The sequence below is a fragment of the Pelobates fuscus genome, chromosome 10 (genome assembly GCF_036172605.1).
Source record: "Pelobates fuscus isolate aPelFus1 chromosome 10, aPelFus1.pri, whole genome shotgun sequence".
NCBI lineage: Eukaryota > Metazoa > Chordata > Amphibia > Anura > Pelobatidae > Pelobates > Pelobates fuscus.
The window spans coordinates 93603502-93626538 of record NC_086326.1 but is presented as its reverse complement, the minus strand read 5'-3'; the positions used below and the strand labels follow the sequence as shown (position 1 = coordinate 93626538).

Sequence of the window (23037 nt, the reverse complement as noted above, 5' to 3'; positions counted from 1 at the left end):
AAGCAGACAGCTATCCCCACGTGGCTTTGTAATCACGTGGGTTATCTGTAACACTACAAACATTCCCCCTCTCTTTTTTTTTTTTTTTAAAACAAACTCACTAACGTTCCGCTTACGTTCTGTTCCCTGACGGAACCTTATAGTGTCGGACACTTCTGGCGGAATTGGTGCCCATGTGGATGAGCTGAGCCTTGATAAGTGTGGATCAGAAGCAGGTACAGGGATGGCGTTATTTTTGGTCTTTTAATGTTAGTTGAGGATGGTTAATGATATCATGGTATCGTGTAAGAGTTGCATACTAGCACGTTTAGTGTATAATAATGGGTTGTACTCTGCATAGTACACTGTGTTATCCTTACATCTCCAGGGCTGTTATAATGCACGCTCTGCTAAAGTATGAGTGTGGGGCTTTATAATATAACGTTTGTTTGGGGACTTTATACTAAGGAGCAGCCAACAATCTCTTATAAATAAATTAGTCTCCACAATCACATTTATTTTTTATTATAAAGGTTTGATCCCAATGAAGTGCTCAGCATTGACATAGCTGCTTTAAATTCACTCAAATCGAGCATTCGGTAACTAAACCCAAAATATCCGAGGCAGCCATGATTAAAGCAGTAGTGTTTATTTTAAGACATTTTGCACAACCCAATGGTTATCTAAAAGTAAGCTATGGATTTCATTTTGTGTTTGTGATTTTATATGGGACGTGTGAAGGCATTGTGGTGTTCCCATACATTTACAAATCCTAAATAATTTTCTCTCTGTGACTAGAGTGCCACTAGACAGATGGAATATCTAATTTCTGCTATCTATACAGAGGGAAAACGTATTTATATAATTAAGTGTTCTTGCATAGCAAGACCACTTAATGTTATCTCACATATATATTATTATTAAGTGTTCTTGCATAGCAAGACCACTTAATGTTATCTCACATATATATTATTATTATTATTCTTATTATTCTTATTATAGCCAAATTTGCCACCCTAACTCCTCCCACAGTTTTTACACTACATAGACAAAAATATACCAAAACGTGCAGATTGTTCCCGATCGGATTGCTATTACTTTGTGGAACGTTTCGCCGAATGGTTCACGGAATATCGTCGTTCTTGTGGCGAAATTTGTCCCATAGGAATGAATGGCAAAGCTAGAGTGGGAGCTGGCAAAAGCTGAAAAATCAGGACATGATTTCTAAACTGCCACCACTCCCTCATTTTCAGGCCCACCTACACAAATCTTATATCAAAACGTTCAGCTATCCCTGCTGCCACTAGAAATGTCCACGGCTAAGCCATAGTCCTGATAGTTTTCACAATATGACCATTTGTTTGCAACTCACGCCTTCCATTGACATTCATTGAAACTCTACTCTGCAAAGCTCACATTTGAAGGGCATTTTCTAAACTGCGACTGTGCCTTCATTGTTAATATCTCAGAGACATACTATACATCAAAATGTAGGTCTGGGTCTTGTGATTCTCACAATATAAAGCTCTTCACTGTAGGATTTATAGTTTTAGAAATATGACCGTTTGAAGATGGCAACCGCAAAAATACTCTGACCTGTGCCAGGCTGCAGCAGCAAGTGATGTCATAGACAAAGCATTTTACACCTGCTCATTTTTTTATAACTGTATGTTTTAATGTAACTGTGAAGCACTTTGGGCAACAACATTGATATTAAATGTGCTATATAAATAAATAATAACAGTTACTCCGCCCACTCCAGTTGTAGACTACTGGTGGAGGCAAGAACACTTCCCACAATTTCCCCAGAAATTGTAGCTTTTCTAGTTATTATTATTCTTATTATAGCCAAATTTGCCACCCTAACTCCTCCCACAGTTTTTACACTACATAGACAAAAATTTACCAAAACGTGCAGATTGTTCCCGATCGCGTTGCTATTACTTTGTGGAACGTTTCGCTGAATGGTTCTCGGAATATCGTCATTCTTGTGGCGAAATTTGTCCCATAGGAATGAATGGCAAAGCTAGAGTGGGAGCTGGCAAAAGCTGAAAAATCAGGACATGATTTCTAAACTGCCACTACTCCCTCATTTTCAAGCCCACCTACACAAATCTTATATCAAAACGTTCAGCTATCCCTGCTGCCACTAAAAATGTCCACGGCTAAGCCATAGTCCTGATTGTTTTCGCAATATGACCATTTGTTTGCAACTCACGCAGTCCATTGACATTCATTGAAACGCCACTCTGCAAAGCTCACATTTGAAGGGCAATTTCTAAACTGCGACTGTGCCTTCCTTGTTAATATCTCAGAGACATACTATACATCAAAATGTAGGTCTGGGTCTTGTGATTCTCACAATATAAAGCTCTTCACTGTAGGATTTATAGTTTTTAAAATACGACCGTTTGAAGATGGCAACCGCAAAAATACTCTGACCTGTGCAAGGCTGCAGCAGCAAGTGATGTCATAGACAGGGCCATTTGCACCTGCTAATGTTTTTATAACTGTATGTTTTAATGTAACTGTGCAACAACGTTGTAATTAAATGTGCTATATAAATAAATAATAACAGTTACTCCGCCCACTCCAGTTGTATACTACTGGTGGAGGCAAGAACACTTCACAATTTCCCCAGAAATTGTAGCTTTTCTAGTAATTAGATTTTTATTTTATTTTTATCAGATTTTACTGGATTTGTGAATTGCCAGATAGTTGACTTGTAACATTAGGGAGCTACAGTTTATCGTGTTTTAACCCTGCTCAGCAGCCTGCCAAAGTGTTTATGGTTAACCTGCCTACAGCCACTAGTGGTGAATTCGCTGATATAGTGGTGTAAAACTTGAATATTTCAATAAGATGGTCGAAATCATCAGATTGGTGCAGTGTTTTACTGCGCGTGCACACTAGCCCCCCCCCCCCCCCCAATGCTTTCCTATGGGAGAGCATTGGATTGGTTGAGATCATCAATCTCTATCATCTCAGCCAAAGAGGTGGAACAGCGTGTCAGGCACCAGTACTGCAAGGAAGAATCGGTAAGTAAACTCGCCTTTTTAACTCTGGTGACAGGGGTCCGGTCACCTAATCGGCAACTAGTGCACTATAGCATTAGGAATACGCAGTTCTCCTTTAATTCATTGGTAGTTCCTGATCTGTTTTTATCAATATCTGTTTTGTCCCTACTTGGACAACATTAGTTGACTGAAAGTGTCAACTGCGTAATAAATTGTGCTTTAATACTGGATAGCACTTTTCCCTTTTTTACAAGACACTTTTTTTGTATGATGTGAAAAAAGGATGCAGCTTGGCATAGGAAAAGGCAGATGGTAGAGGAGTGCTCTAAAAATGTTATATATTTGCTGCAGAATGGTTAGAGAAGAGAAGTTCGATTAGGGCTGTTGACTGCAAATTCATTTATTTAGTGACAACTATCTTGATCCTTGTTCAGCTGTAAAGAACCTAACTGGTCTGAAGCATCTTAGCACCGGAAGTGATAAGGTTGGACAATACTGTCTGCAATTGCCTACCAAAAGGAAAATATCTCCATGTGAAAGAGGTTAAATGAGATTATTTTCAGAGGGGTAGGGTAGACTTTGTTTTTCAGTAGACAGGTCATGTTTGCCCAAATTACCTAGGTCCCAAAAGTGTCTGCGCTGCATTTGGCTTCTTCTTCTGGCGAAGCAGTATGTTAACTCTGAGCTAAGCGTGGCCTGAGACCGAGCTTTATACACTGGCTGGGAGTGCTCAGGGGTGCTATCTGGATTCTCCAGATAGCAATAAGTTGTCAAACCTTTTTTAAATTGTTTTCAAACTACTCTGGGAGGGTACCGCTGGGCTGTGGAATAGAGGGGTAAAAGTTACATGATTGGGCTTTTAAATGAAAAACACCTGTGATACTTTGCAGTAGGTTTGGCTCTCAATTTATAGAAATTGTCACAATAGCATGTCATCAGACCCATTCTGTTGGAAGATTGTGATTGGCTGGTAGTATTTCTAGGTCCATACTAATGCTTCTCTTTTTCCTCATTACGTTTGCTACATAGGTTCTCGTATATTGTGGGATGTGGATCCTCTGCACCAATAACGTCATTATTCTAAATTAAAGAAAAAAGCAATACCATGTTCTAATGCAAACCGTATGATTTTTTTTCAGTGCATCCACAGAGGCAGACACCAACTACTAATCAACCATGGAGGATATGAAAGAAAAAAAGAAACATCGGAAGAAAAACAGTGGACCCAAAGCAAACAAAAAGCGTAGTCGGCAAGAGGGTGAAGGAATTACAGAAGAAGATGCCAGGAAAAGGAACCCTAAAGCCTTTGCAGTGCAGTCTGCTGTACGCATGGCAAAGAATTTCCATAGGTAATACATTACACCCATCCTGTAGTTATTTTTTATTTTATCAATATTCTGTTCTTAAATTGCAGAATCCATGGACATCTTTGCTTCTAAAACACACATTTATATGTTTCATGTCCTGCATTTTCACTCCTCTAATTTGTGTTCGAACTACATGTTTTCTCTGTCTATTTATTGCCTGTGATCTGGGCTAGATATATCCTCTGCTTTGTTAACGACCTGAATCTACTTGTAACACAGCTATTGTTCTTGTTTTATGACACACACATCTTGTTGAATTAATTTTTTTCCAGTAATATTTTATAGAATTATTAAAGACCATGAATATGATTTTTATAGCCAATGGATTGTTTTCTTCCTAGGACGCAGGATTTGAAGACCAAGAAACATCACATACCAGTGGTAGATCGCACACCTCTTGAACCTCCACCTGTGGTTGTGGTGGTTGTCGGGCCTCCAAAAGTTGGGAAGAGCACCTTAATCCGTTGCCTCATTAAAAATTTTACCAAGCAGAAGCTTACAGAGATCCGAGGACCAGTGACTATTGTGTCAGGTAAGATGGCAACCATCAAAAACTTTTTTTTTTTTAAAACGTGTGTGTGTGTGAACGACTCTTCAGTCTAACAGCAGACAGGCTCTTGAGCGTTTCTCCTGTTCGTTAGGATCATCTTGCACTTTATAGGGCTGTATACATTTTACTTTATATATTGTTTATTGTGGCAGTGGTGAGAAAGGTTTATTGTAGGTTGCTGCTTTTTAAACCAATGCATAGTGCCTTATTTTTATATTTTAAAATCAAAATATGTATTGCTTTCTCTTAAAATTTTGTTAATTTCTGCAGGAAAGAAGCGTCGTCTAACCATCATAGAATGTGGATGTGACATCAACACAATGATAGATCTGGCTAAAGTTGCTGACTTGGTAAGATAGTGTATCTATATAATTACCTTTCTAGGCTTTCTCTTACTTCCATTGTCAAGGTGGTGAGATGTGTACAGAATGATATGACTGGCATGGCAAGGGTGCCATTCTGTTTCACATCAGCTATAGCTAACTAAAACAAACTGCTTTCAGTTGTGTATTTTAATTTGTATTTTATTCGATTTAGAATAACATATACATCTGTTCCATTATATTCGTTTAAGTATACAACGTGTACATATTTATGTCATAATGGGTATATTGTTGGCAACAGGTAAAACAATAGGGATCTCTGGCCATATGTTGGTCATTCTTAGATGTCTTTATGGTAAAAATAGGTGTCTAAGTCCCGTATACCATTGAGTAATAGTGTCCTTTAGAGGGTCTTTGTGCTCTGTCCGACTCTGTGTGTCTCCGCTACTTGTTGGGTCTTGATTTAGCAACCTTGGGAAGTGGAGTCAACCTCTTTACGGTGCTGCTGGACGGTGCGCTGTGCCATTTTTCGATGGTTCTCCCTCGTTGCACTTGATTCATGGTGGGAGGTGATGTCTTTTGCTGCGGCATGCGTATCAAACCGGCTTTTTGTAGGAAGTTCTCCAGGTCATCCTCTGAGGTGAGCTCGTATCTCTCTCCCTCAACTTCTGTGAGGAGGGATCCCTCTATGCCCCAGCGGTACCTGATATTGGCGTCCCTTAGTGTCCTGGCTATAGGTGCTAGTTGTCTTTTCTCCACAAGTACGGAGAATGGTGTGTCTGGGTATATGGCTACCCTGTGGCCTTCGATTAATGTTGTTCCTAGTTCTCTGGACTTAGACATTACGGCAGATCTAACGGAGATATCCCGAGTCAGCACAATAACATCTCTGGGTACCGCGGTGGGCGCAGCAGCAGACTTCCTTACCCTAAACGCCGAGGTGATCAGAGGTAGGTTATGTGCGTCTGTTATTCCCATGGCTGTCAGGAGGGTGTGAGTATAGGGTAGGAGCTGTGCAGTGCCGATCTCTTCTGGGATGCCTCTAAGGCGTAAGTTTCGTCGCCTGTGTCTGACCTCCATTGTGGTGATTGTGCGTCTAATTTGTTTTACCTGTGAGGTAAGGTCTTGTATATCTCGACTTGAGGTCTGGAGTTTTTCCTCCCTGGAGGCTTCCCTTGTTTCCAGGCTACTGATTTTTTGCCGTACCTCCTCCACCTCTGTCTGCACTGTCTGCAGGTCGCACCTCCAGATCTGTCTCCTCTCCGTCAGGAGCCTTTTAATGTCACATTTTGTGGCAGGTGCTTCGTCCTCCTCAGACTCTGTGGTGTAGGATCGAGGAGAGGGCATTGAGTCTTCCTCCTCCTGAGAGGCTTCAGATACCTCGGGTGTTTCGCGGGCCTCAGGCGCCATCTTGGGTCTCTGTGAGGTCGCAGGCCTCTCGAAGGCCAGTCTGATATCTGGCTGCTGGGGCTTGGTCGGACCTTGGTGTCTCTTATTCTTCTTCCCCATTCTCTCTGCTTGGGGGGTGTCTGTCTCTCGGGTTGGTGTGCCGCGATTTTGCCTTCAGTTGTGTATTTTATGTTACTGTTTTTTTTTTTTTTTTTTTAAGAAATATTTATGCCATTCTTTTAATACAAAGTGTTAATTTCACAATATATTTGTCCGGTTATGAGTATTACTTGTGTGCAATTCCCATCTTTGGGTAAATAATCATAATCGTCAAAATGTATGCATTAAAGGGATACTCCAGGCACCCAGACCACTTCTGACCATTGGAGTGGTCTGGATGCCAACTCCCAATTTTCATAAACTGCAATATTTACCATGCAGGGTTAAGTCCTCCTCTAGTGGCTCTCTATCAGACAGCCACTAGAGGGACTTCCGTGTTCTTAGAACACTAAAAGAGTTTTAAGCAACGCGGGACGTCCTTGCGCTGTGTGAGGACCTCCAGCGTCCCAAAAATCCCCATAAGAAAGCATTGAATAATGCTTTCCTATGGGGAGGTCTAATGTGCGTGTGCGGATTAGGTCTCTCCCGCCGGCGGGGGAGGAGAATAGGCGGAGCCTGACCAGCGCGGAGGGACTACGGTGAGTCACTGAAGGGGTTTTAACCCCTTCAGCAACTTGGGGTGGGAGGGAGAGGGGCATTAGAGGGTCCTGCAAAATGAATGTTTTCCTGGCACTGGAGAATTCCTTTAAGTGTCCTTTATGCTGAGATTCCTTAAAATATATTTAGACATACTGCTATAAAAAAAGTTAAAGATTGTAAGCTTGTCTGTGCAGGGTCCTCCTCAACCTATTGTTCCTGTAACTTTTTGTCATTTAAAAATAAAATAAATTATTGTTACATTTCCATCTTTCTAATAATTGTAAAGTGCTGCAGAATAAGTTGGCGCTATATAAATGTCAATAATAATGATAACCTGTGAGATTATAATCTAACACTGTAGTATAAATCACCCCCTTACTTGGAGATCCCCACAGTCTGCATGCTTAATAAATTGGTGGTAGCTAAAATTGAAGGTGACGCAACAAAGGAAAACATATTGGAGCTCTGTTGGTTGTAGTAGTAGTGTGTACGTATGTAGGCACCAGAGGTTTCAGTGAAAGTTGTTCTTTAAAGGTATGTGTAGTGCCAGTGAACAATCTCTCTTAACTCTAGTAATTAGAAAATTGTTCATTATCTCTTGGATTACAGCTGGTGTAGCCGGTGTGCTCTCATCAATGTAAAAATATTCTATATTCTGATTTCACAGTGTGTATATGCTTATGAAACTTTACACTTTCTAACACAGGTCCTGATGCTGATAGATGCAAGTTTTGGTTTTGAGATGGAAACATTTGAGTACTTAAACATCTGTCAGGTGCATGGTTTTCCTAAAATCATGGGTGTTCTTACGCATTTGGACTCTTTCAAGAACAACAAGCAACTGCGCAAGGTCAAGAAAAGGTTAAAGCACAGATTCTGGACAGAGGTCTATCAGGTGAGGAACTCTGCCATTCAGTATTTACCGTACCATACAGTAAGGTACCATACCGGTTAAGTAGCCTTGCCCACGGAGTCAAACTGTTTGCAACACTGTATATAGCAACAAACCGATGTGGTGAAATTGTCAAATTAACTAAAGTAACGTACCTTCTTATTGTGCAGGGAGCCAAGCTTTTTTATTTATCTGGGATGGTGTATTCTGAATACCAGAAACAAGAAATACATAATCTAGGAAGGTTTATTTCTGTCATGAAGTTCCGGCCTCTGATATGGCAAACTTCCCACCCCTACGTTCTGGCAGACAGGTGAGATTATCCTTCCTTCTACTTTGCAGTAGAAAAGTTTAACTATGTTCTTAACTCTTGTGAATCTGTAAAATGTTCTCATTGATGCAATAATGGTTATGACGTAAGTAGTATCATTGCCCCCTTTCTCAGTAGTGGCCCCCTTTCTCAGCAGTAGAGCAAACCAATTAGTAACGGTTTTCCCTCTTACCTGGTCCTGCCAGGCGCCAGCTTTCCTCTATGTCTGGATGTGACTCGCATCCAGCGTCTGCGGAGCCGGCTGCCAATCCTGCCGGCCATTTATTGGCTGAGAGTGTCAGTTGACAGTTTTCAGCCAATATTTGCTATTCTGTGCATAATAATATGTTTAGAATTGACATTAGCCTCTTGGAAGTCTTGTGAATAAATATTTTGAATTTTTTTTTTTTTTTTTTTGATACATATTTGAATCATGTGCTTTAAATAGACGTTGTAACTATTCTCTGCTATTATTTTCTTGTATGACGTTGAATTTTTCTGGAATCAGGTGTGTAGTTTTCTGACCATATAGCATTTATATATTAACAAATTTAATATCCATGTCATATACATTTAGGGATATCTTATGGAATATAATATATGATCCAGTTATTGGTGCTTGGGCAGATATAGATATAGAGAGATAGGGTTGTACATATAAGTGTAATATATAGATACATAAAGCTTTGATTCTGTATAAGAAATGTAAAAAATATACACCTGGAATTTTTTTTTTTTGTAAACACTCAAATCCAGAGCTTATCATTCTGAGCTATGGAAATTATGGAACAAGATTCAGTCTCCAATCTAGCAGGGTTTTATGGGATAGATAATTTATCCCCAAAGAGCAGTTAGTCATCATATACGCCTAATAAACTGATAGCAGTCATGCCACAGCTACTACCAGTTTATACACAGCTGAGTTTACTGTTTATTAAACTGAGATCTGTCTTACTATCGGCTGAGCCATGGACTACAAAGGTGCTGTCCAAGGCTAGTCTCCCTCTCTCTTAGCGTGAGACCTCGTGTGTGGGTGGCATGCCCATGACACACACAACAGGGGACATTGACACTGGCATCCTGGAACCACCTCGGACTGACTTATACTTGCAGTGAGAATGGGTTCATGGCACTCTAAGCACCACGCACTTTACATAATGCAAAGTACTTCTATTGTGTAGACTGACGTTTTAAAAGTAACCTGTCCCTTTCAAAAGCAGAAACGACCTCCCAAAACGCACGCTAGCGGCTTTGGCTAGGGCAGTAATAGGCAGCCTCCGGCACTCTAGATGTTGTGTATTATATCTTCTCCGATATTTTGACAGCATTATGGTTTTGAAAGCATTATGGAAGATGTAGTCCACAACATCTGCGTGCCGAAGGTTGTCTGCCCCTACGCTAGGGAGTATAGGAACAAAGTGACGTCACGTTGTTCAGAAGCCAGTTTGTACGTGTTATGCAGGAGTTCAGAAGAGACCGGGCGGTGTGGGCAGACTGGAAATGGAAGTTACAGAACAGGAAAACCCACTTTTGCAAGGAAAATGCGTTGCAGGAGTTAAGTCGGACAAGTCCTGACAGATGCCATGATATGCCTTCATCTGTCATCAGTTTACTTCAGTATGAAGCTTGCAGGGTAACCTGACCAGTGCTTGTCACTCCATTGTTTGCTTATGTTAGCAGTCATCTGTAGCAGTGAGCGAGTGAGGGATACAAGTGTACCAATGTGGTAGTGAGGGGATGTGACCTGTAATCTGACTGAGTATTTAGCACTACTCTGGATTGCTGTCAGCAGGTGCCTTTAGACTGATCAGCAGGGGTTCCGCAGAACACCAATTGGGGTTCCGCCAAAAGTTTAAACAATAAAATGGCCGCGGGTGGTGAGGGAGTAGTGAGCAGTGATCTCCCGCTCAGCTCCCTTGGGCGCACAGCAGTGATGCTGGAGCCGGAATATGACGTCACTCCGGCATCACTAAGAGGCGCGCGAGGGAGCTGAGCAGGGAGATCACTGCTCCGTCGCATGCCAGCCGCTCAGCAGCCCCACTGGACCCCAGGGACTCCATGCCAACACTCCTAAAGGTAGGGGGGCTGGGTGGAGTAGAATGTAAAAGAAAATTGTTTGTGTGTCTGTCAGAGTATATGTGTGTTAGTGAGTGTATGTGTTTGTCAGTGAGAGTGTATATGTGCTTGTTTGTGTGTCTGTAAAAGAGTGTGTGTGTATCTGTGGGTGCAAGTGTGTGTCAGTGTGTATCTGTTTGTCAGATACATATACATACACAGAGATACACACTGGTGCAAACAAACAGATATACACACCTTGACACACAGATACACACACCTTGACATACATACATACATACATACACACACACCGTGTGTCAGTGTGTGTGTGTGTATCTCTGTCAGATATACACACATTGACACATACAAGCACAGTTATAAACACCTTGACACACACTGGCACATACAAATAACGTCGCAAATGATTTTTGGGGGGGGGAGGAGGGGGTGTCCCCATGATGTTGATACACTATGTCAAAGGGTTTCACTGGAAAAATTAATTGGGAGCCCCTGATCTAGGCCATCTCATTGATAGCTTAGGGAACACTTTATTATCCCCAAAATACTTCAGCAAGCTGGAATAATTTAGAGGTCTGGAGTGTTTGTTTAATATGTCAAATTTCTCTGTATATTTAAAGTATCTTAAAAATACACAACCTGCAAACAAAATTATGTTTCACAATGCACAAATCTAATATAAAAGTAAAAAAATATGTAATTGAGAAATAAGATTTTTTTTTTGTAGTTATTTCGAGATTTTGGCAGATCTAAAACTGTTTTTGTTTTGACATTAGTCTTTCTTGTATGTCTCATTACAGTTGGTGTTTGTGTCTTCCTGTCTTATCTGTATTATTTCCTTTTAATCCCTTTATCCTAGTCTGTCTCCTGCCTCCCCACTTAAACATGACTTTAATTGATTAGCTGTGCACCCCCTGCTGTTTGTCCTGATTGTCTTTGATATCTTTGACTCTTTGTTTTTAGATGAATAGACTTCTCTTTCTTTAATGTAGTGCAAGTGTCACATATTGTTCAGTTTAGGCTAAGAATTTTTTATTTTTTTTACTATTATTATTTTTAGTAACCTTTTATTTTTATTTTCTGTTTAATCATAATATTCTTTGTAGCCACATATTGTGTGTGTGTGTATATATTTTTTCCCTAAGACTTTTGTGGACAGTTGTATGTCAGTTGGATAAGTAAAAATGTTGACGTTTTGTTAACCTTTAAAAGATAATAGTTTTTGCATAGGAATTATTGTTTAGCCTATGCATTTCAGTCATCCAAAAATACAACCCAGCAAACCATTTGATATGGAGTGGGGGTTTTTATTCTGCTTACAAGTAATGCAACATAAAAATGTGTATTTTGCATATCTCAAAAAGCACCACGCATAAAATTAAGAGAAACACAATTTTAAGTAATAACAAGGATTTTGGGAGTGGCTGGAGAAGTGCCTCGGTAAGGGGATGCATGTGTGTGTAACTAAATATCCACTAAAAACGCCTGTAAAGGAATGGAAATCAAGAAGTAGCAGAGGAGGTTTATGCACGTTATTCCACCGGTTTAGATTTATTTTCCCTTCTTAGGATGGAAGACCTGACCAATCCAGAAGATTTAAGACTGAATCCAAAGTGCGACCGGAAAGTTTCGCTGTATGGGTATCTGCGGGGGGCATATCTGAAAAATAAAAGCCAAGTTCATATTCCAGGTTTGTTCTATGTCCAATTTTGTCATTACTCATTTCAATCATTCTTAATGGGATCCCAATAAATTACAAAAGGCATTGACTCATACGGGGGTAGGCAATCTTCGTCACTCCAGATGTTGTTTACTACATTTCCCATAATGCTCTTACAGCCATAATGCTGGCAAAGCATCAGTGGAGATCTAGTCCACAAGAGGGCAAAAGGTTGCCTACACTTGGGCTAGTATTTAATCTTTAAGGTAGTTGTATGTGGAAAAAAACCTTTTTTTTTTTTGTTGTACATAAACGCTTTATTTTTAAGAGGACTTACGGAATTAACAGGACTTAAGTCTGGTTTACTACTTTGCTTGATGTCGTTGATGTAATAAAATCCTGAAAATGAAATGTACACGGTTGTTGTTAGTTTGGAATCTTTAAACTTGTTATAATTTTCTACTCACATGGGATGAATCCGTTCAGTGCATCAAATCTTGTAGAAGTCTGCTCACTAAACTGAGTTATGGTGTGTTGATAACCAAATTGTAGAATGTCTGCTACTCGGAGATTATATTTTTTTTGTCCCGGCAGCCAAAAATTGGAACCACATTGTCCACTCGCCTCTACATACTGTTTACTTAATAAACCAGAGAATGGATCTTTTTTTTTTAAATTTATTTCTAAATGTCCTTTTTGTAGGAGTTGGGGATTTTGCTTTGGATGATGTTAGCTTCCTGCCAGATCCCTGTCCACTTCCCAATCAGCAGAAGAAGCGATCTCTAAATGAAAGAGAGAAGATGATTTATGCTCCACTTTCAGGTGTCGGAGGTGTTGTGTATGATAAAGATGCTGTGTACATAGACCTGAGCGCAAATCATGTCCAGCAAGAGCAACAGGTAAAGAAACAGCACAAATTTAGTGCTGATATAGAAGTTATTTTGTGCAGTAGCTTTTTATAGGTTTACCATTACTGTGTGGGTAGGATAAACTGCACAAGCCTGTCATAGGAGGAAATAGTGAGATGATTCACTGAAATAGAGTAGAGAAGTATTTACTAAACTTAGAATTGTGTAGAATTAATGAAGGTATTGTAAAGTTTAGTCTATTGTGAATCTTTTTCCAGTGAGACAAGCGATTTGTCCATAAATTATTTTTGTTACCCAGATTTAGGATTGTTATCCCCATTAGAATGTTTTTTTTCCTTTTTGTTTGTTAGGGAAGCTTTAATGGAAATGTTCACAAACCGCTTGAGTGACAAGCTTACCCATCACTGCTCAAGTATGTACCATGTCAGAATGACATATAGTTGTAATTTCTGCTGTTTGTTTTATTTTTTTGCAGCGAGCCAAAAAACCTTCCCATGAGCTGGTTCAAAGCCTTATTTCCACCAATGTCACCATTGATTCAAAGATGTCTACTAGCAAAGTATCTCTTTTTACAAACTCCAAACCCTTGGCTGTGGAGGATGTTGAAAATAAAGCGTAAGTCCCTTAATTTGTACTATCATGCTTATTTTAGTGACCTGTAATAGCATATTTATTATTACTGCTTTAATTCTATTAATATTCATTTTGTTTCCATGGATGTCTCCATCAGGTTTGTGATGCCAACAGAAGAAAAAGTATTAGAGAATGGCCGAATTAGGCGAAAAGCAGTCTTTAAAGATGGGGAATCTGGAGAAAATTATGATGATGATGAGGAGGAGGAGGAGGAGGAGGAGGAGGAGGAAGATGGTGATGATGAGGAGGATGGTGATGAGGACGATGGTGAAGAGGAGGAAGAGGGAACAGATAATGATGACAATGAAGAAGATAATGAGGTTTCAGAAGACTCGGAAGAGGACCTAGGAGAAAGTGAAGAAGAAGATACACCTGCAAAACTGCCCCCAGGTCCAAGAGCTTCTAAACGACCTAAAGTAGAGAAACATGTTGTAAAGCCCACTGTGGAGATGCCTGCTTTTGCAGATAGTGATGATGATCTGGAGCATAGTGATGATGAAGAACATGGCAAAGAAGAGGGAAGTGAAGAGGAGGAGGTTGATAGTGAAAGTGAGGAAGATGAGTCAGTTAGTGAAGGAGAGAGGGAAGAGAATACTATACAGAAGAAAAGTAGCACAAAAAAGGCAAGAAAGCTCACTGATAAGAAATCTGCTCAAGCACTGGACAGTGGGAATTGCACCGGAGAGGATGCAATGTCATCTTCTGAAGATGCAGAGCAAATGGACACAGATGACACCGCTTCTGAAGAGGAACAGGCTGATGACAGTGAAGCTGGGGACACCAGTGAAGAAGAAAGTGGTGGTGAGGAAGATTTGCTAAAAGATGAGGATGAGGACTTGGATGAAGGTGGCGACATATCTTCTGATACAGTCGGTGAGTTCTTTGCCCAACACATGTTTCTCTAAAGAGTGCATGTTGTTGTACTTTTAGTAGTATAGACAAAATAATGCCTCTTAATGAGAATAAAAAAATTAGAAAATGTTCAACTATTTTCCAGGTGCTCTTAAGTGGAAGGAAGATCTGAAAAAAAAAGCAGCAGAGGTTTTTCTCCGACAGCAGTCCGCCCCTAATCTCCGCAAACTTGTATATGGCACAGGTATGTGTTTAAGTGTATTCATCTAGGCTTTGTAGATTTGGAATAAGTAAATGTGGACTAGGTTATGGAAAGGACTCTTAAACACCTCTAACTATTTAGTTACATTTTATTGGGGAATGTGGAAATGTGCAAAATCTTTGAAATAAAAATGTCAATTCCATTATGTAACAGATCGTGCTAAAAGTCCAACACATTTTCTTGGTTAGAGCTGCCATGATGGGTACCTGACATAGAAAAGTAAAATAACTCTGTCCATTTGTTTTTAAGTACCATAATAATGGTTTGTTTTTTCTTACAGTGGCTGAAGAGGAAGAAGAAAAGGAACGTGGAGATGATGAGCTGGGAGGTTTATTTCATGTCAATCGTCCTGACAAAGAATCCAGAAGAGCTGCTAATGCACTTGACTGCTCCAAATTCGTGGCTGACAGTACCCAGGACTGGGATCTGGAAGAGGTATCACGGCAAAGAAATGATTGACTGGCAGATTTATTATAACTGCAATGTAAAGAAAAATAGTCCACTTCAATACATTTCCTGTCCTTTTATTCAGGTGCACAGTAGATGAATATAACCCTATCCAATATTACAAGACCCATGTTATTGATGCCTAGTGGAGTCTGTGGAAGCCCAGTACATGACCACCTTCTTTCATTCTGGCTAAAGCCATTAGAATATGTTAAAAGAACACTCCAGTGCCCAATTACAAAAATATAAAATCCCCTTTTAGCAAACATACCCCCAGTGAAACCATGCCTGTATTTAATTTTTTTTTTTTTTTTTTATTGGTGGTATCTGTGGATCTGCTGCCCTTGCAGGCTTTCTTATGTCCAATCACAGACTTTCCAATACAGCTTTATGAAAAGTCTTTGCAAAGCAGGTGCTCTGGGCAATTTATCTGCCTCTTGAGTTTTGCTCTACTTAGCAAAAGTACACGTATGTAACGTGACTGGTTATTTGACAGCCTGAGGGGTGTTAATTTAATGGGGAAAAAAGAGAACACACTGTTCACACTTAAAACAGTTGAGCAAGCTAAAGTGATTTAGTTGTTTGGAGTGTTCACTTAAGTCTGTGCAGTTGTGCAACTTTCATGTCCAAATAAAAATGAAAACAACATATAATCAATCCACAAATATAAAGTGACATTTTCATACAGTTTTGTTTTTATGTGCCTCGCATAGGTCATGGACTGCATCCGAGATTGCTTTGTCACCGGAAAATGGGAAGCAGACAAAGATGCTGAAAAACTGCTACAAGAAGATGGTGAGTGTGTGTTAAAGAGGAATGACCGTTTGTTAAATATTTTGTGATCATTATCAAAACCTTGTTACCGGGTGGTTGGGTACACTTAAAAAAAACAAAAAAAACAACATATCACACAAATAGATGACAGCACCACAAATCTTAAGGAACTGTACACGCACACTGCTTCAATGTGTCTTAACCAGTCCTATAAATGTAGATTTGTTGTTTGACTTATTTGACGCCATAAGTAATTTACACAATGACTTTTTGTCAGAACATGAATACATAGCAATAAAGGAATTGGAGGTCAGTGACTAAAATGGGGATTTGTTAATGAATGATATAAATGAATTTAATGACATAAATGCCTATACTTGGGGGTATTTTTTTTTTCGTTTTCATTCAACTAAGCTGTGATTATGTATTCATTACAATTTATTGTTTTTGTTCGTAAACCCTTTTGTAAGACATGGCTGTCTAAATGTATCTGGTTTACCTTTTTGCTAAAATAATGTTGGTCACTGCTCTAATGAAAAAGCATAGCGAACAGTGAAATATCAACACATTACAAGACGTACAACTGAAAAATTGTGTCTTTGGTTGTTGCCCTGAATAAATCTGAACATTTACAATCATAGCCAATAATCTTCTTACATAATTCCAGAGGAGGTTTATGGAGATTTTGAAGATTTGGAGACAGGGAAGGTGCACAAAGGCAAGCCTGAATCGGAAGAAGAAGACGAGGTATGTGTGAAAGCATTTTGTAACATTCACAAGTATTTTTGTCAACTTTGCATATATTCCTCTAGAGCAGCAAACAACCAAATCCATTCCTGCTGTTTGATAATATGAACAATAAGAATGTCACAGCCTTCAAATATGAGTAACCTAAAGTTTAGAGGACTGACATGCAGGACAGGCTCTTATGCAGTGTGTGTGTGTGTGTGTGGGGGGATCTCCCCCCCCTTCTCTCCCCCTCTCTCTCTCTCCCCCCCCTCTCTCTCTCCCCCCCCCCCTCTCTCTCCCCCCCCCCTCTCTCTCCCCCCCCCTCTCTCTCCCCCCCCCTCTCTCTCCCCCCCCTCTCTCTCCCCCCCTCTCTCTCCCCCCCCTCTCTCTCCCCCCCCCTCTCCCCCCCCCCTCTCCCCCCCCCTCTCCCCCCCCCCCTCTCTCCCCCTCCTCTCTCTTCTCCCCCTCTCTCTCTTCCCCCCCCTCTCTCTCTCTCTCTTCCCCCTCTCTCTCTCTCTTCCCCCCTCTCTCTCTTCCCCCCTCTCTCTCTCTTCCCCCTCTCTCTCTCTTCCCCCCTCTCTCTCTTCCCCCCTCTCTCTCTTCCCCCCTCTCTCTCTTCCCCCCTCTCTCCCCCCCTCTCTCTCTTCCCCCCTCTCTCTCTTCCCCCCTCTCTCTCTTCCCCCCTCTCTCTCTTCCCCCCTCTCTCTCTTCCCCCCTCTCTCTCTTTCCCCCCTCTCTCTCTTCCCCCCCCTCTCTCTCTCTCTTCCCCCTCTCTCTCTCTCTTCCCCCCTCTCTCTCTCTTCCCCCCTCTCTCTCTCTTCCCCCTCTCTCTCTTCCCCCCTCTCTCTTCCCCCCTCTCTCTCTTCCCCCCTCTCTCTCTTCCCCCTCTCTCTCTTCCCCCCTCTCTCTCTTCCCCCCTCTCTCTCTTCCCCCCTCTCTCTCTTCCCCCTCTCTCTCTCTCTTCCCCCCTCTCTCTCTCTTCCCCCCTCTCTCTCTCTTCCCCCTCTCTCTCTCTCTTCCCCCCTCTCTCTCTTCCCCCCTCTCTCTCTCTTCCCCCTCTCTCTCTCTTCCCCCCTCTCTCTCTTCCCCCCTCTCTCTCTTCCCCCCTCTCTCTCTTCCCCCCTCTCTCTCTTCCCCCCTCTCTCTCTTCCCCCCTCTCTCTCTTCCCCCCTCTCTCTCTTCCCCCCTCTCTCTCTTCCCCCCTCTCTCTCTCCCCCCCTCTCTCTCTTCCCCCCCTCTCTCTCTCTCTCTTCCCCCTCTCTCTCTCTCTTCCCCCTCTCTCTCTCTTCCCCCCTCTCTCTCTCTTCCCCCCTCTCTCTCTCTTCCCCCTCTCTCTCTTCCCCCCTCTCTCTCTTCCCCCCTCTCTCTCTTCCCCCCTCTCTCTCTTCCCCCCTCTCTCTCTTCCCCCCTCTCTCTCTTCCCCCCTCTCTCTCTTCCCCCCTCTCTCTCTTCCCCCCTCTCTCTCTTCCCCCCTCTCTCTCTTCCCCCCTCTCTCTCTTCCCCCCTCTCTCTCTTCCCCCCTCTCTCTCTTCCCCCCCGGTCAGATTGTGTGAAAGCTACAGTCAAAAAGAAACTAGCTGACAATGATTTAAGGGACAGTTTAGCTAAGTTTGTATCTCATATTAAGAAAAAAGAGCTTGTACAAAACTGAAAAACAAGGAGAGAACCTCCAGAAACCAAAAAATCAAGACTGTATCAATAATACCATGAAACTATATTAGACAGAGGGGCAAATGCTTACGCCCATGCCCCCCTGTTGGTCAGATTGTATGACAGCTACAGTTAGACTAGCTAACAAGAATTCTAACAATTGATTAGATTGATGAGATTGAGTATTTCTCATTCAAGCCTTTGGGCAATACGGTATCCAAAGTTCTGATCAAGAATAGTTCCTTTTGTAATAGTAGTCGCTTGCGGTCAACACCACGTCGAATGGGAGGGATGTGGTCAATTGCTCTGATTTTCAAAGTCAGTAGTTGATGTTTCAGTACCAGAAAAGCATTTAGCTATAGGTAGTTCTGAACTTTGGTCCTTGTAAGCAATTCTGATACTTGAACAGTGATTTCTGATCCTTTCTCGTAGTGGGAGATCTGTTTTGCCTACTTAGACTAAGCCACAGGGGCATATGAGTTTTTTATAAACCACGTAATCCATGGTGCAAATCAGTTTGTCTAATAGTGAATTTTCTGCCAGTATGTGGATGGGAAAATGTTTTTGATGGGTGTTATTGGGCTAAAAATAACGCAACCTTTTAATACATCTGTAGCAGCCCACATTGTGAAATCATGCTGTTTAGATATGACAATGTATGGGATCTGTTTACACCAGCAACATATGCTATGTTTACACTGCAGGGTTAATCCAGCCTTTCTGCGATATACATGGACTAAATCGCACTTATTTGATGCTGGACGTCCTCACGGAGTCCAGTGTCAAAAAAAGATCCCCGTAGGAAAGCATTGAGTAATGATTTCCTATGGGCAGGTATGAATGCGTGCGCCCCTCTGGCCGCGCCTTCTGCTCCACTTGGAAGCTGATGTCGATGGAGGAGGAAAGGTCACCAGTGCCGTGGGAGCTCGGCGCTGGATTAAGATAAGCAAATAAATGGTTACTTAACCATTTATTTGCCTCGGAACGCGGCCCTAGTCACCTAAATTGTGACTAGGGCTCTAGCGTTCGGAATACAAATATGTATTCCTAACACTATGGTGTTCCTTTAAGGTGTCTATGGTGAAAGTGTCTGCTTGCAGTAGGGTGATTCTACGGTATCTGTTGGTTTGGAGTATAGAGTATGTGCCTCTCTGTTCCATTCTTTGTAAATCTAAACATCAAGAAAGTCAACTGTAGTATGGCTTGCATTCATGGTAAGGCACACTGCGTGTGTATTTGTAGTGTTAATGGCTTTCAACTGTGGATTTCAAAGTTCCCTTCCAAATCATGAAAATGTTGTTGATTAAAACAAAGGAAAAATAAGTTGTTTTCCTTAAAAGGCAACAGTATATGGGATTCCTCAAATATAAACATGGTCCCATTAGCATATGGTGGGGAGGGGGGGATCTTAGCAAGGAATAATAGCAGAGTAGTGTGAGGAATTATTCAAAACTGTGGGCATAGCCTCAATCCCTTCATTGTGGGAAATGATTGAATATAGACTTTTTATGTCACAGGTGAAAAATAGGACAAAGTGTCTGGTAACATAAGCCCTCTGTGAAGAACCAATTGGGGGTGTTTTTAATTCACGTTGGTAGATTCTCAGCTGAGACTATAGATCTCCCCGGTGGTTTTGTACAGTGTTTATGGATCTTGGGTAGAATGTATGTACTAGGAGACCTTGGATTTAATTAGATTTTAGAATTATCTTGATAGAGGTCATGTGTGATGTAGTCAGCATCTAGACCTTGTTGTAAAGTGTTCTGAAAGGTGTGCATCATGTCAGATGTTGGGTCAGAGGGTAGGTTTATTTGGGATAATAGTTCATTCTGGTAATTCTCATAATTGAGAGAAACAATTCCCCCACCTTTGTCTGCTGGTCTAATGACCGTTTTTGGATCTGATGACAAATTCTCGATGATAGATCTTTCTTTCTTTGATATGTTTGTGAAAAAGTTTACTTTGTTGTTCAAGTATGTGGTTGACTCTGCTCTCAGGAATGTCTTGAGAGAAGATTGAGAAAAATAAAGTTGACCCACTACCGAATCAATCTGAACTATTAAAGCACTTTATATTAGCCTTAATATTCATAAAATATTATCTAGTTGCTTAGATGCCCCTTTACTTTGCCTCTGTGCTTCGTCAAATGTAATAACCAAAATATGAAAAATGCATCAACCAGGCATTGAGTTTTTTTAAATAAATATATATAAATATAGATTTTTTTTTTTTTTTTATATTTTTTTTTTAATACATTTGTAGAATTCTATACTTTCTTGCACTTCTCTTTTCTTATGTATTCTTAAACAGTTTGACTAGTTGTTCTGAGTGGGCTTCAGGGCACTCCTGGTGTAATAACCATTACAGGGAACTGTGGTGGTTATGGTGCGTGGAGTGTTCCTTTAAAGCTCAGGCTTATTTATCAAGTGATAATGTATAAAGCTGGTTTTGTTTTAAATTTATTTCAAACAAATTACAGAATTATCTTGCAGACTGTTTTCCTGTTTGGATTTTTTGCAGTTCTCCCTGCCTTGTCTTAACTAGGAATAATTAAAATTTTATCTTTCCATTTTAAAATATTTAGAATGAAGATGAGAATGAAGATAAAGGGGTGGAAGCACCAGCAGACAAAGATGAGAACAAGAAGCGTCTGGATAAGAAGCGAAAGCTAAAAGAAAGATTTGACATGCAGTATGACGGTGGGGATGAGGATGCCACGTACTTTGATGACCTCAAGGGAGAGATGCAGAAGCAGGCAGAGGTCAGCATTAATAGAACACCCAACAGTAAATGATACTTTTCATGAATACACACCCTTTCTGCTATACTTGTACAAATAGTCCTCACTAATAACTGCAAACCTCTTTATGAAATGATTTGTTGCATAAGCATAGTACAGAAAGAACTTCAATGAAAAAGCAAAGAGAGAGTGTCAGGGTGGAGTGACATGTGCCGCGTAACCCCTAAATAACACACCTTACAAACCAAAAAAAGAGAGAGAAATTGAAAGAAACAGGCCTACGGTATATAAAACATAACTTTCAAATATAAATATAGAACATGGCTAATGTATATGGGAGTTTCGGGTACAGTCCTAAAGATATCTATCAGAATCTACATATATTATGGGAAAGTGTATATCAAAGGACTAATCAGTAGATAAGACCCTAGCAGTAGAAGACATAAAGGTGAAAGATGGGCATACACATATATAAAATGTTTTATAATAATAAACCTCATAGAATGTTTGTTTTTCTTTCAATGCTAGGGTCTCCTTTGACTGTACTGAGACATACCAATGCAGAATGCAGGGTTCCATTTGGAATCACAATCAATTGACCTTATTTTGTAAAATAAAGCTTAAAATAGATATTGAGATTTTAGAATGGCCCAATTGGATTTTCTTTCCCATATTCCCCTCCCCCCCACCATTTTGGCTTATATATTCTTATGGTTTTCCTCATTTTGCCCACACTTAGTTTTATTTATAGTGAATTAAAAAAAGAAACCATGGGGTTCCTTATTTTGTGCTGCTGGATTTGCTAGGAAACTTCTGTCTGAATCCAAAATAACCTTACAAAGATGGACAGAGCTTTGTTTTATGTTTTTCCTTTGCAATAAACCAAGAAAAGCTGATGAATGAGGATGCGGTATGACGTGTACAGCATGATATACAATTCTCACCATCTAGACAGAAAATTATATAAAAAATTAAAACCAGTACCTAAATAATTTTATGGAGTTTAGAGGAGGCTAGTCACAGGCATGTTGACAGTTCTGCTTTCAATCTTTGTGTTTTTTATTCAAAACATTTTATAGTTGAACCGTGCAGAATTTGAAGACCAGGAAGATGACATCCGTGTGCAGTATGAGGGATACCGGCCAGGCATGTACCTCCGACTTGAAATCGAAAGTGTTCCCTGCGAGTTTGTGATCAACTTTGACCCCCACTACCCAATGATCCTTGGTGGGCTGGGCAACAGTGAGGGGAACGTTGGATACATCCAGGTCAGAAAAATGAAAGTGGAAATAAGTTTTTAGGAATGTATTTGTATGAATTTGAGTTGAGTGAATAGGTAAAATGGTAATACTGTAGTACGGAGATGAGAAAGCAGGAAGAACCTGCCTTATGGATTCATCCTGCTACTTTAAAACACTGAATATAGTGAAAATTAAAACCTACTGTTCCTTGAATGTAATGATTCCATTGTGGTATATGTGACTGTTTAGCTTTTATGTGATGTTAGTGACTTCTAAGAACTTGTTTTCATTTTTTTTTTAATTAAATGAGAAGAAAATAAAAATATTGACAGTTTGGCATCAAATCTGCAGAAGACTTAAAACCTATATGAAGATGCAGATACCAACTGAATTGTGAGCATCTTTATTTTGCAGTTATAAGTTCTGGATTTCCTACTCTTTCTGATCCTGTCCAAAAAGTTAGATCTGACGTTACTATATTTTGATTTAGTAATGTCATCTAGTTTATTCACTGTATTTTAATCAACTGCTCACAAGGTGCTTAGGGTGGTCTATATTTTGGCAGACATTTTATTTTT

At 40.5% G+C, this 23037-nt stretch overlaps 1 protein-coding gene across 1 annotated transcript in view; it reads left to right on the top strand.

Annotated features, from left to right (window-relative positions):
- The first annotated feature begins 134 nt into the window (after positions 1 to 134).
- BMS1 (BMS1 ribosome biogenesis factor) overlaps positions 135 to 23037 on the top strand; it is a 32248-nt gene continuing 9345 nt past the window's right edge. Inside the window, exons 1-16 of the mRNA XM_063434107.1 lie at positions 135 to 215; positions 4136 to 4345; positions 4705 to 4895; positions 5184 to 5263; positions 8031 to 8219; positions 8387 to 8529; positions 12171 to 12292; positions 12965 to 13161; positions 13607 to 13746; positions 13862 to 14637; positions 14762 to 14860; positions 15159 to 15313; positions 16039 to 16120; positions 16767 to 16846; positions 21063 to 21239; positions 22298 to 22486. Of these exons, the coding sequence (XP_063290177.1) occupies positions 4173 to 4345; positions 4705 to 4895; positions 5184 to 5263; positions 8031 to 8219; positions 8387 to 8529; positions 12171 to 12292; positions 12965 to 13161; positions 13607 to 13746; positions 13862 to 14637; positions 14762 to 14860; positions 15159 to 15313; positions 16039 to 16120; positions 16767 to 16846; positions 21063 to 21239; positions 22298 to 22486 (2793 nt within the window). The 5' untranslated portion in view covers positions 135 to 215; positions 4136 to 4172. The remainder of the gene's footprint in view (positions 216 to 4135; positions 4346 to 4704; positions 4896 to 5183; positions 5264 to 8030; positions 8220 to 8386; positions 8530 to 12170; positions 12293 to 12964; positions 13162 to 13606; positions 13747 to 13861; positions 14638 to 14761; positions 14861 to 15158; positions 15314 to 16038; positions 16121 to 16766; positions 16847 to 21062; positions 21240 to 22297; positions 22487 to 23037) is intronic.